At 37.5% G+C, this 13,533-nt stretch overlaps 1 protein-coding gene across 1 annotated transcript; it reads left to right on the top strand.

Moving 5' to 3' along the window:
• Positions 1 to 3,511: 3,511 nt before the first annotated feature.
• On the top strand, positions 3,512 to 5,966 carry LOC127839684 (uncharacterized). Its single transcript, XM_052368068.1, has 3 exons — positions 3,512 to 3,557; positions 3,975 to 4,992; positions 5,145 to 5,966. Exons 2-3 carry the CDS (start codon positions 3,979 to 3,981, stop codon positions 5,964 to 5,966), a joined length of 1,836 nt encoding a protein of 611 aa, XP_052224028.1. The 5' UTR covers positions 3,512 to 3,557; positions 3,975 to 3,978.
• The last annotated feature ends 7,567 nt before the right edge of the window (positions 5,967 to 13,533 follow it).

Raw genomic sequence — 13,533 nt, forward strand, 5'->3', positions numbered from 1 at the left:
GCAAAAAAAGCTTATAAATTTGATTTCTTTGTAGATATGGGATGATTAAGAACCAAATGCCGTTCTCGACCTTCCAATAGACCATAACTCCTTCTGAAGAGTTTGTTTTCAACGACTTCCTGTGGCCGTATTTTTTTTTTGAATCAAATTTTCTTAAATAACTTTTTAATGGGAGCCTTCAAGGGATAAATTTGGCCCCAGAGGCTTAATTTGAACAAACTTGGTAGAGCACTATAAGATGCCACTTCATACCAAATTTGGTAGCCCTAGGCCCAATGGTTATGGACAGGAAGATTTTTAAAGTTTGCACAAAAGAGGCTTTATATAAGCATATGTTCAGTTTTGTGACACTCGGGGCAGGGTCAAATTTGAGCCCAGGGGAATAATTTGAATAAAATTTGGTAGAGGACTAGTAGATGTCACTACATACCAAATTTAGTAGCCCTAGGCTCGATAATTATGAACAAGAAGATTTTTTAAGTTTGCACAAAGTAGGCCTTATTTAAGCATATGTTCATTTTTGTGACCCCAGGGGCAAGGCATAATTTGAAAAAACTTGGTAGCGAACTTTAAGATTTTAATACATACCAAATTTGGTAGAAATAGGCCATACGGTTATGGACAAGTAGATTTTAAAGTGTGCACAAAATAGGCCAAATTTAAGCGTATGTTCATTTTTGTGACCCCCGGGGCAGGGTCAAATTGAACCCATGGGCATAATTTGAACAAACTAAGTAGAGAACTATTAGATGTCACTACATACCGAATGTGGTAGCACTATGCCCAATGGTTATAGACAAGAAGATTTTAAAGTGTGCACAAAATAGGCTTTATTGACCGCGGGGCGGGGTCAAATTTGACCCCAGGGGCATAATTTGAACAAATTTGAAAGAGGTTCATCCCAGGAACATTTGTGAGAAGTTTTATCAGAATTTGACTTGTAGTTTAGGAGAAGAAGATGTTTAAAGAAAAAGTTAACGCGCGCACGCACGGACGCACGTACGCACGCACGACGGACACAGGACCATGACATAAGCCCCGCTGGCCTCTGGCCAGTGGAGCTAAAAAGGAACGATACGGCATTATTAATAGTTGCACATAATATGTCTTCTAACGTTTGAGGATGCTCCGCCACTGTCAAGTATAGTGTTTTATCTTTAACTGTTAGATAAGCAAATACTAAAAAAGATGTACGTACTATTACTACTACTACTACTGATGCTGTTGCTGTGCTGCTGCTGCTACTACTACTACTACTACTACTACTACTACTACTACTACTACTACTACTACTACTACTACTACTACTACTACTACTACTACTACTATCGCTACTGCTGTTACTGATCCTCCTCCTCCTCCACCTACTACTACTGCTACTGCTACTGCTACTGCTGTTGTTGCTAGTAGTAGTAGTAGTTGTAGTAGTAGTAGTAGTAGTAGTAGTAGTAGTAGTAGTAGTAGTAGTAGTAGTAGTAGAAGTAGAAGTAGTCGTCGAAGTAGTCGTAGTCGTCGTCGTTGTCCGTCTCTCGTCGTCCGGTCGTCGGTCGGTCGTTGGTCGGTCGTACATCGGTCGTCCATCGTCCGTCCTTCGGTCGTGGTCCGGCGGTAGACCGTCGGTCGTCGATCCGGCGGCGTCCGTCGGTCGTCTGTCGGTCCTCCCTCCGTCGGTCGTCCATCTGTCGCCCCTCGTCCAACCATTGGTCGTCCGTCGGTCGTCGCTCGTCCAACCATAGGTCGTCCCTCGTCCAACCATCGGTTGTCCCTCGTCCAACCATCGGTCGTCCATCGGTCGTCCCTCGTCCATTAGTCGCCGTGTGTTGGTCGGCCCTCGGTCGTCCCTCTGTCGTACCTCGTCCAAATATCGGTCTTCCGACAGTCGCCGATCGGTCGTCCCTCGTCCATCCGTCGTCGTCCGTCGGTCGTCTATCGGTCGTCCCTCGTCCAACCATTGGTCGTCCGTTGGTCGTCCCTCGGTGGTCCGTCGGTCGTCGACGAAGTGATAGTAGTAGTAGTAGTGGTAGTAGTGGTAGTAGTAGTAGTAGTAGTTGTAGTAGTAGTAGTCGTAGTAGTAGTAGTAGTAGTAGTGGTAGTAGTAGTAGTAGTAGTAGTAGTAGTAGTAGTAGTAGTAGTAGTAGTAGTAGTAGTAGTAGTAGTAGTAGTAGTAGTAGTAGTAGTAGTAGAAGTAGTTGTAGTAGTAGTAGTCGTAGTAGTAGTAGTAGCAGTAGAAGTAGTAGTAGTAGTAGTAGTAGTAGTAGTAGTAGTAGAAGTAGTAGTAGTAGTAGTAGTAGTAGTAGTAGTAGTAGTAGTAGTAGTAGTAGTAGTAGTAGTGGTACTAGTAGAAGTAGTAGTAGTAGTAGAAGTAGTAGTAGTAGTTGTAGTAGTAGTAGTAGTAGTAGTAGTTGTAGTAGTAGTAGTAGTAGTAGTAGTAGTAGTAGTAGTAGTAGTAGTAGTAGTAGTAGTAGCAGCAGCAGCAACAGCTACAGCATCAGTAGTAGTAGTAGTAATAGTAGTACTAATAGTAGTATGATATGTTATATCAGAGCCTTGCCTTAAGGACGTTTTCATTGGCTAATTATTTTGAGGGAACAAGATAGCGATTGTGTTTTCCGCTCCAAAAAAAAGACAGGAAAACACAATTTCTGTTCTCCTGTCTTTTTTATTTTTGGAGCAGAAAAACAATTTCTGTTTTCCTGTCTTTTGTGTTGTTTTGGAACGGAAAACACAATTGCTGTTTTCCAGTCGTTTCTTTTTTTGAAGCGGAAAACACAATTTCTGTTTTCCCGTCTTTTTTATTTGTTTTTGTAGCAGAAAACACCATTTTTGTTTTCCTGTCTTTTTATTTTTTGGGGCGGAAAACACAATTTCTGTTTTCCTGTCTTTTTTAATATTTGGACAACAGATGTCACCGTAGTGCCACCGTAGTTTTGTAGATAATTTATATTATATAAATATTACATGGCTGACAGGGTGACAGTAAATTTGTCAACTTGAGGAAATACTGTCAACCGAGGCGAAGCCAAGGTTGACAGTATTTTTCCGAAAGTTGACAAATTTACTGTCACCCTGTCAGACATGTAATATTTATTTTATTATACCGAATAAACTATTCAAACATGAACAATTTATATGAACCATGAACAATTTTAATATTCAATAATTGAATTTAATTTCAGCAATGAACAACCATTAATATGTTGAGTGGTTCAGATTTACGGGCAGAGCAAAATGAACTTCGCTTTATTCGGCACCGACCTAGTAATCAATTTATCCCATCAATTTTCTCAGTCGTCAATTATTTCTTTGAAAATATATTACAGAATCAGCTTTCCGTATTTTATTTTCATCACTTGATTACGCAATTTATGACGTACTTGTGTGACGTCATTTCGGTGACGAAACATTTTGGGACAACAATATGGACGTGGTGGCTTTTTTTTAACAGTAACGTACGCGGCCCTATTGTCGTCAGGATCCTTAAGTCGGCATGTTTATGTATACGTCATTTCCTTTTTCAATTTGACATTGAAGAGTGTTGGGCGCTTGAAATTTGAAAGGTAAATATATTTACTTATTTCAGAATTTAAATTCATCTTTAAAAATAACAAATATATTATAGCAAATAAGCGCAAATCCCATGCTCAGTGGAGCGTTACAAATGTCATAGCGGGCGTAAGCAGTGTACGATTTATCGTGTCAAAGGCGACAACGTCCTTGAAGTTAGTAATAAGCCTTCTGAGTGTTATGAACACGTGACCAGGAACACGAGGCATTGAAAAACTTAATTGGTTATCTCCCTTTGACCTGAAACTGAAATTAATATATGGATATACGCGTAAATTTCATTGACGACTTTATGGCACACATGACGACTTAAAAGCACACCCATACATAAAAACAACATTAACTGTTTTAGTGATTAAGTCATAGACAATAACATAAACGTTACTTCATTTGTTTCTAACACGTTTCAGAAATATGGAAACAGATCGAAAAAAACGCAAATTGCGGAAATGGTCACAGCACAATATGGATGAAGCTTTTAAGTGCGTCCAAGCCGGCAAACTTTCGATTTCTGCAGCGGCTAAAACATATAGTGTCCCCAGAATGACATTAGCTGACAGGCTGTCAGGGAGGGTGAAACTGGTCGCAAAAATGGGGGCCTCAACCTACCTCTCTGCAGAAGACGAGACGTCGCTTTGTAATTATATCGATTACATGGCAAAACGCGGTTTTCCATTGACAATCAGCGATATCAAAGGCTTTGCATTTTCAATTGCAAAAGAACGTGGTCATGCTGATACTTTTGAAAAAGATGGTCCGTCGAGGAAGTGGTGGCGAGGATTCAAAAAGCGGCATCCCGAATTTGGTCTCAGGCGCACTGATGCGTTAGACAGGGGAAGGGCTGTTATGGGTAGCACACATGTCATCAAAGGGTACTTCGATCTTCACAAGGCCACACTAGATGAAAACAATCTATTTGATCAGCCCCAAAGAATATATAACTGTGATGAAGCGGCATTGTATCTCAATAAGTCAACCCAGAAGGTTGTGGTTCCCATCCGCCAGAAACACGCACACTCTCTCGCTGTTGCAACTAGTGAGCATATTTCCGTCCACTGTTGTGTAAACGCAGCTGGCAGTGCAATACCACCCATGGTCATTTTTTCGGGGAGTTTGCCGGGAGGTCCATACCACAAAAATGGACCTATCAACGCTCTATATTCTGCGTCTGATTCTGGATTCATGAATCAACATATGTATTTTGAATGGTTTGAGAAATGTTTCCTTAAGCATTGCGTACCAGAAAGGCCAGTTCTACTCATTCAAGACGGCGCATCATCTCACGTTAGCGTCCCACTGCTTAAGTCAGCAATTGCTAACGATGTCATCTTACTCAGTCTGCCGCCAAAAACAACACACATTCTCCAACCTTTAGACGTGGCTGTGTACAGAAAAATGAAGATAGAAACGGCAAAAGTCATGTCACAGGTATTGCTTCGCTATGCATACATTATTTACTTACATCTAATTAATTTAATACTCATGGCGCTTTGTTTGAAATTACGTAAACACTGCCAACTCAAGCAAATATTTAACACTTCATATCCGCATGTGTAATTCTGTAAATGCTTTACTTGTAGGCGAAGCTTGTGAAGTCTGATCTTTGGGTTTCGAAGAAAGCTGTAAGTGGTGTTTTCAAGATTATCTTTGAAAAAACGTTCACAATGAGCGCGATTATCGAAGGTTTTCGCAAATGCGGGATTCATCCTTACAACCCGAATGCGATTGACAAGAATCTTCTTCTTCGTTCATGTGATGATGTCAGCGCAGAAAACATTGATTTGACTCAGACATGTTTTAGTCAGATAGATGATGCATGCGGGTCTGAATCGTCAAACAATGTAGATATTTCGGCAAATACGTCAGCATTGAATCTATCGAATGAATCTTTGCCGGCATTATCCTCTTCAGAAGTGTTCGGGGAGCTGAATTTCCTTGTAGGGGACGACGGGATACTGACGTTAGATACAACGCAGACAACGAACACTGAAAATCAAGTCGCAAGTTACGAGTCAGATAACGATAACTGCACGGCAGTGTTAGCTCTGAAAGCGGTAGAAAGTTCGTTGACACCGAGGAAGAAGCGTAAATATGAAGAGTGTCTGAACTTCGAAATTGATTTAGACCGCGATAACGTCTTCCAAAAGTGGAAAGCCCTGAAATTAGACATGGCCTCACACTGTAAACAGGTGCCGTCAACTTCATCTGTTAGCTTGCCATTAGAATCTGTGCCTGAAACGGACACAAACCCTCCTGCTCATGCAAATAAAGATAACAATGCTATGCAACACCCTTTAGTGAAAGCGGGTCTCATATCACCGGAACTTGTAGATATTTTGATCGTTCCATCGACTGGAAAACAAGAAAAAAAAAACTCAAAAGGCAAAAGTTCTTACAAATGAAGATGTTTTGAAGGAACTTGAAGAAAAAGAAAGAATGAAGAAAATGCAGGAAGAAGAGAAACAAAAACGAGCTTCTGATCGAGAACGTAAAAAAATGGAACGAATCTTACAACAAGCACAAAAGAAAGAAGAAATGAAAAAGAAGAAAGAAGAGAGAGAACGACGCAAGGAAGAAAAAGAAAATGCAAAGAAGGAAAAACAGAAACGTAACAATGATCACACGCCAAATGAAACGGAGCACAGTGGGTTAGTCAATCATATTTAAGAGTTTCGCATGCGCACGCGACTATCTGGCGTGTACATACAAGTGATGGAGTTGCCCATAAAAAGCAACAATTGACACGCAAAATGCGTTTGTTACGTTAGTCGTTTGTAACGTAAGCCGTTAAAAGCTGTTCTTGTTTTGTTTAAACTTGTTAATTTTTTAAGTAACAAGCACTGTATAAACCGAAAGTTTATTTGCTTTGTTTTGCAACAAAATACGTCAATAAAATTCTTTTGTTTCTGTTAAGGTTGTCTGGTTTACAGTAGTGCCGACTTAACGAACACACTGACGACCCTTGGGCAACAGCGATGACGACCATAGGACGCATAGGTCTTTAAGCCGTCACAGCGTACCCCTCATCGTTGCATGCAAATTTTCGTGAAATAGTGTGTAACCTCGAGTTAAAAAGACTTGCATTGTCTCCCTTTATGTTTATACTTAAGGATCCTGACGACAATAGGGCCGCGTACGTTAAATGATGTCTCTTTAGCTGACAACATTTTGATTAATGACAACAATAGGGCCGCGTACGTTAAAATATTTGTTTAAAGCATCGATCGAATCCAAAACGTATTTCGGATTGTGTGTTTGTCATGCATAATACCTTAAGAACAGACACTGGAAGTGCACATCGTTGTAACTTTATTGTTATTAGCATTGGATTAAAGTTGCCTTTGAGGTAAGCGTGTCGTTTATACTAAATTGATTTTCTTTTTGACTCCTGTCAAAGCTTAAATAATGGCATTAATCTATTCTACCGCACAGTTTCAGCTGCAATCGATATTTTAATTATCCAAAATACAACGGACACGCAAAACTGCGTACTGCGCATGCGCGAATGGGACGGTATTATTTTCGAAAATTCCGCACGTGATTGCTAAGGCAGCGGGATACAGTATTTTTTTGTCAGTAAATTTTTTCCCGCTGGTGGCACGTGATTGCTATGGCAGCGGGATACAGTATATTTTGGACAGTAAATTTATTCCCGCTGGGTCTGACAGTATTTATATGTCACGATGGCCTATGGGAGTTTAGCATTGTAAATAAAAGTGAGGTATAATAAATAAAACTATCAATCTACTTGCGTTATTTATAGTACGAATATCTTTATGTCACCTATTTTCGCGATGTAATTTAATTTCACATCGCGAACTTTTATTACCGAATATACTGAAAATATGAAAACTTAACAACTTTTCCCACGTTAAATGTAATATACAAGTCGTGATATTTTAATCAATATAAACTAATAATTGTAAAAAAAATACGGTATTTTAGAACTTTTTTTTCGTCAATCTGGTTCACAGCCCCTTAAACTGTTTAACGTCAATGCAACAAACACTAAGACTACACAGAAATTAATCTTACGATTCGATGAGTCAGTGTCAGTGCCGAACTCTCTCCGCCAGGCGCCTTCTTCACACCGGTACGTCCGATGGTTATTTTGTCCACGCTCTGCCTGGTCAGTGACGTTACACCAGTGGCTATTAGGAACAGTTGAGCCATCGCTGTGGTCACAGAAGCTGATTTTACCGCCTGTTCCCTTCACTAGGTCAGACAGTGCGCACGTCTCTTTTGACAGTAACAGTGGAGCAGACTGGGATGCCTATTAATGTAGTCCAACTTGTTGACGCTCTCAAATATTAAGCTACTTTTTATATTGGTAATATGTGGAGCGTTCAACGGGGGAAAGACCAAAACAATGGTGGAAAGTTTTCCTTCTTTGTCTATATTGTTGCGCAAGTATTTTGTGCGCAACATTCAAGCCCCGATATCAGACAGTTAGTATCAACGGATTGCAATAATAGTTACATACATGTGTAGATAATTCATTTTTCGATAATGTCCCGCAAGAATTGTGTTATGATACCTTGAATTTTTGCACGCCTGAGCAATTTCAATCTAACTACTATTTTAATTTTCACTATCTCTCGATTCGCTCGCTGTGTAAATATTTATCGATAACACAGCCTCGATGTAAACCGTGTGGTTCAAATGTGAAGAATAAACGGCGGAAATTACAGTTTGCGTTCGTCTGTTGTGAACGCAGAGCGTTATAAAGTAAAGCGATGTTATTATACTTTTCTGGATTAAATGAGCATTGTTGTTTTTTCTTAAGTGACAATACAAAATTTGCAAGTTCTGATATAAATAGCATTTTTTATTTGTATACGGTACATAAATAATAGTGATGCAGACCGTACAGTATACCGTCCTATGTAACGTAGAATGTAGGTACATACAACAACACAGACAGGAAGTGAAAAAGACATGCATAAAAAGTTGCTGACATTAAGAAGAGTGAATAGAAAATGCACCATATCTGTTTTGAACATATGCTTATTAAATCGACAAAGATGAGCATACAAGATCTACTTAGGTAAAAGTCGGTGTTAAAAGCTCATGTTAAATAACATTTACACGTACACGTTACACCGTAATGCCTTCTTCTGATTGGGCCATATTTAAATCTGTTTCATAGCATGGCGAGAGAACAGTGATTTTATTGCGATTTAAGCAGAAGTGTGTTTGAAGAATGTATGCCTTTCTAACTTCAATTCGACGATATTTGAGGTAAAAATGGACTTCTGAACTAAAACTTTATGAGTTTGTAAAATTATTTTGCAATTTTACGCAAATTTAGAACATTTAAACTTTCTGGTCTCCATCACGTAATTGGTTCTTCGCCGATAAGACGTTCCAAAGAAAATAGCCCATATTAAAATCATCTCTAAATTCCTTGCGCGTCTTATAAATAAGACTACCTTTTAATGCAGATCAATTCTAAAGTGAATAGTTTATAGATTTGCGTTGTTTTTATGGTTATCACAACCCTTTCCTCAACAAATAAATATGTATAGAGTCTAAAACATTGAGAATATTGCATTGAACGGAAATCAAATGAGTTAAGTAAAATGGCGTGAAGTTTGGATGAATGTATCACAGCCTTGACAAAGGCCACAAAAGTGACTCAAATTATTACTAGAATATATTTTATACAAACATTAGTTCAGGTGTAAGTATGACGCTTGAATACTTATTACTCGCGCATGTTCATATTGAGAGTAGCAGTATGCACAATTTATTAATATTTATGGTCGATTCGAAAATACTATATGGTATATTATTCATAGATACTTATTTGAGTAGAATCAATTAAAAATAATAACTTAACACTCGTTTACTAGCGTTTAGCATATTTGATGAGCTTGTTTTAATCGTGTCCAATTAACCCGAGCGTAAGGTAAAGTCTGGCAATTTAATTGGGTCCGGGTTTATTATTTGAAATGTTGACAGTACAAACGTTTAACAGAAGCTCAGATATAAATACCTCTACTAGAAAGCTGCTTTGACCAGCGTAGAATGACTCAGTCTATTATGTTTTTTGGTATTAATGAACACTCCCGTATTTGCAGCTTTGTTAACATTACATGGCCTGAGCCAACGGCTACTTCACTTTAAAATTGTATCTTTTAATTGCTTTGATGTTTCATACTTGTTATAAATCGTTTGCGTTTATTTTTAGTCGAACATGATAAAAAAAATACGTCATTATATAGTGCATGTAGAAGACTATATCAACTAGTTTTAATTCTTTGCAAATTAAATGTAACAAAGTTACTTTATGCAAAAGCTTGCATCTCATACTCTCATTAAACAACATCCTCGAGTTTATATTTACCCCATGAACGCTACTGCATGCGGCGATATGTTCACACGCAATCTTAACCTTGCTGATTTTACAGTACGAAATACTTTCGATATTCGTTGATGTAACGTGCGCAGTTATTGTTTATAACCGCATCTTTTTCGAACTCCCCGACGCGGTTACGTCCCCTCAAACTCCCAAAAGAGAAAATGAAGACAAATTTTTGAGCCGCCTCAACAGTAAAATGCTCAAATATATAATTCAAATGTCATTCAAGCGTTAATATCAAGCCTGAACTAATTGACTTAGTAATATTATTACGAATCACCTGCGTGAACTTGTTCAAGGACGTGATACACTGAACCAGATGCCCGCCATTTTACTCAACTTCTATGAGAAGGGCTAGTAGTACCGTCCCTTATATACTATTATAGTATGTGTTGGTCTATCTAACTATTTCTTAAAATCCGAAATCAAACCAGCCACAAGTAGGCTTAGCGTTTGTCACTCAAGAGGATGTCTCCAATTAATTTTAACTGTCCATTTATTTTATGTGGTTGTCATTTTAAGTATTTAAAAAGAACTACGAAGTAATTGTAATCATAAGTTTGTTCAGGAGCTACCCTGTCCTCTTATGAGACCTCGAAACCATGTTTGACTTTACAGCGGATAGGATAGCATTTTCGCATGACGCGTCCTTAATATAATTGTTTTATCGCCTTAAATTAAATTATACTATCACACATTACAGTTTAGTAATATTGAAAATTAATATTTATGTACTTGTATAATTATATAACATATTAACTTAGTTCTTAGTTATCTTAGTTGCAATTCTACCTACTAAAGATAATCAAATTCGAAAGTAAAAAATAAACTTACGTCGTCCTCTATGTTGAAAGACTGAAGCAAGAAAATGTGTCCATGCCATGGCATCAAAATTCACACCAGCGCCAATAAGCAAGTCTTCGTAGCGTCCATACTTGCTTGGAGCGCTAACCATCGGTGTATGACAATCGCTTGTTAACTGTTTTGTTTTATACCTTTTCAATCAATGTAGGAGATTATTGGTAATTCCGTGTAGCGGCTTCGTGTTTTTATCCTTGTTCGTCGCAAGTTGGATTTTAAAGAAAGGTTCGTAAATTGAATTATTTATGGCCTTCTATTTATACGAAATACAAACCTCTGTGCTCTTTTAAAAGGACATAAACGCACATAATTAGAGGTTAATGTAATCTTACCTTTCCATGGCAAATACGCACGTTGTTTATTTAATTATTTTAACGCAGGTAAGCAAATCAAATTTGTAAATTCTTAATCATAGTCTTTTGTAATCCAAAGCTTTTTATTTGAATGCCTTATGTATCAAATATGGATTTTTATAATATTTTATTACATCAGCATGCAATACTGTTTTCCTTATTTGGATCGTTCCTCGTATTCCGTTATGAACTAAGTATTTTTCCCTTAAAGCAAACGGATTTTTGAATATAGGACTGGCTGTCGTCGGTCCGACGACCGTCAGTCTGTCTTTCTGTCATTCCGTCACACTCTGTTTCAGCTCCATATATCATATCACTTTTGATGGACTTTCATTAAATGTCAACGTTATTGAGATAATGTGCAAATGATTTAAGTCAGCAAGGCTGGCTCAAGGTCGTGGTTGAGCCTCAATTTCTTGTCCTCTCCACATCTCCTATACCCTTGAACTGATTGTCAGGAGAACTGGCTTAAATATAAAAATGTTATTACACAATTTGTAGAAGGCATGAGTCAGTCCTGCTTGGTCGAGATCGATGTCAAACTTCAAACTCAATAATGAATTTTTCAATTTAATACCGGTCACCTATGAAGCTTGACGCAATCTTGAAGTTGACTTGCGCGTATAGGTGGGATTCTTTGAATAGCGTTTACAGTTTCAAGCACTGCAAAGGGCACATGGACACATACAGGCGTATTTTGTTTCAAATGTATGACTCATGGCTATACATTGAGCTCCCCATGTTGTACTCCTACACCAAACTATAGACCGGATTATCGACCGAGTTTTCCTTTAACATCTCAGTAAAACGTAATAATTACATTATATAAACAAACGGTTGCTGATGCTGTTGTTGCTGGACGGTTATTGAGTCAATCAAATTTTGGCAACCATATTGTATTATAGATGAAGGGTAAATGAATATTAACCCTATTATACTGCTTTTGTACACACTGCTTATCTGGTTGTTTTTATTTTCAACAACAGCGACACGTAATGTGACTTTACTCGTTTACAACAACTTAGAGGCAGTCAAAATATTGAAACATATACATATACAAGGTTACCAGTGGTAACCTAGTATACAGACTGTTATGACTTTGTGACCTCATATAAATGTCATGGATATATTAAATGTACATGTGTAATATAACGTTTTAAACAATCAATTGTTTCGTTTAAGTTTTCTTTTTAAATTTGAGATCTGAAAATATTTGTGATTAAATGAGTCTTGTTCTGAAAAAACTGGGCATAATGCATGTGCGTAAAATGTCGTCCCAAATTAGCCTGTGAAGTCCGCACAGGCTAATCAGGGACGACACTTTTCGCCTAGATTGGATTTTTGCTAAGAAGAGACTTCATATAAACGAAAAATGTCATAAAAGCGGAAAGTGTCGTCCATATGGGACGACACTTTACGCGCATGCATTATGCCCAGTTTTCTCAGAACGCGACACAAATGATCATAACTAAATCCACATGCATTTCGTTTGATTGAATCGAATTATCATATATATTCAGGGTATTATAACAAAGCGTAAAATGTCATACTTCAATTGAATAAATAACATGTATTCTGATTTAAATTATGTTATTTTAATGGTTCATCACATAGAAACCTCAAGGTTATAATGGAACATTTGTTTTATTGATGCTCTAAATGTATCCACCATTATTACCAATTAAGAGCATGATTATTGAATTTAACAATTGTGAATGTTTTTGCAATCGCTTACAAAAATCTTAAGTACAAATTCTCATTGGCATCAAACGATTTGAAGTGACTCATGCGCACATAATATCAACATGTTAGAGACGTTTTTCGTAGTTAAATAACACATTCGTTACAACATGCTTTTGTAATACTTTTGTGTTTTGTTTTGCCTTTAAAATTTGGTTAACATTCACAAGTTCCTCTTGCAGTTTTAACTAAAGAGAACTTTACATTTTGTTTACATGAAACATTATATTCCCTCTTGCTGTTGAAACATGATAAATTAATAGTCATAAAATGTTGATTAATAGAGTTTATCATGCTCATTCAAGTCATAAACTTAATTTAATGTATTTTGCATGGTTAGCAATTTCGTAATATTGTAAACATACAAAGAACATACCAATGAATTGTTTTCAAAAAAAACTATTAATTAATCAAGAACATGTCATATCCTTCTTTTAATCAAAATCATCCAATGCAACGATATTAAGATCTTCAGGATGGTGTATCTTGTGTACCTATTTTCGTTTTAAAGCGGGTCAGAAGTATCCGGTTTTCTGGGTTTCAGTTTCGGGTCTGAACTAATTACAGGTTTCCGTGTTTCAGTTTCGGTCCTGAACTAATGAAATAAAACGTACTCATTTTGGCTCATAAAACCGGTAAGAAGTACCCGGT

This window comes from Dreissena polymorpha, chromosome 7 (genome assembly GCF_020536995.1).
Source record: "Dreissena polymorpha isolate Duluth1 chromosome 7, UMN_Dpol_1.0, whole genome shotgun sequence".
Classification (NCBI taxonomy): Eukaryota; Metazoa; Mollusca; class Bivalvia; order Myida; family Dreissenidae; genus Dreissena; species Dreissena polymorpha.

Excerpts from the sequence above, each read along its gene's own strand:
- LOC127839684 (XM_052368068.1), top strand. The coding sequence starts at position 3,979 with ATGGAAACAGATCGAAAAAAACGCAAATTGCGGAAATGGTCACAGCAC. Across the intron at positions 4,993-5,144 it reads CGGCAAAAGTCATGTCACAG|GCGAAGCTTGTGAAGTCTGA; the intron begins GTATTGCTTCGC and ends CTTTACTTGTAG.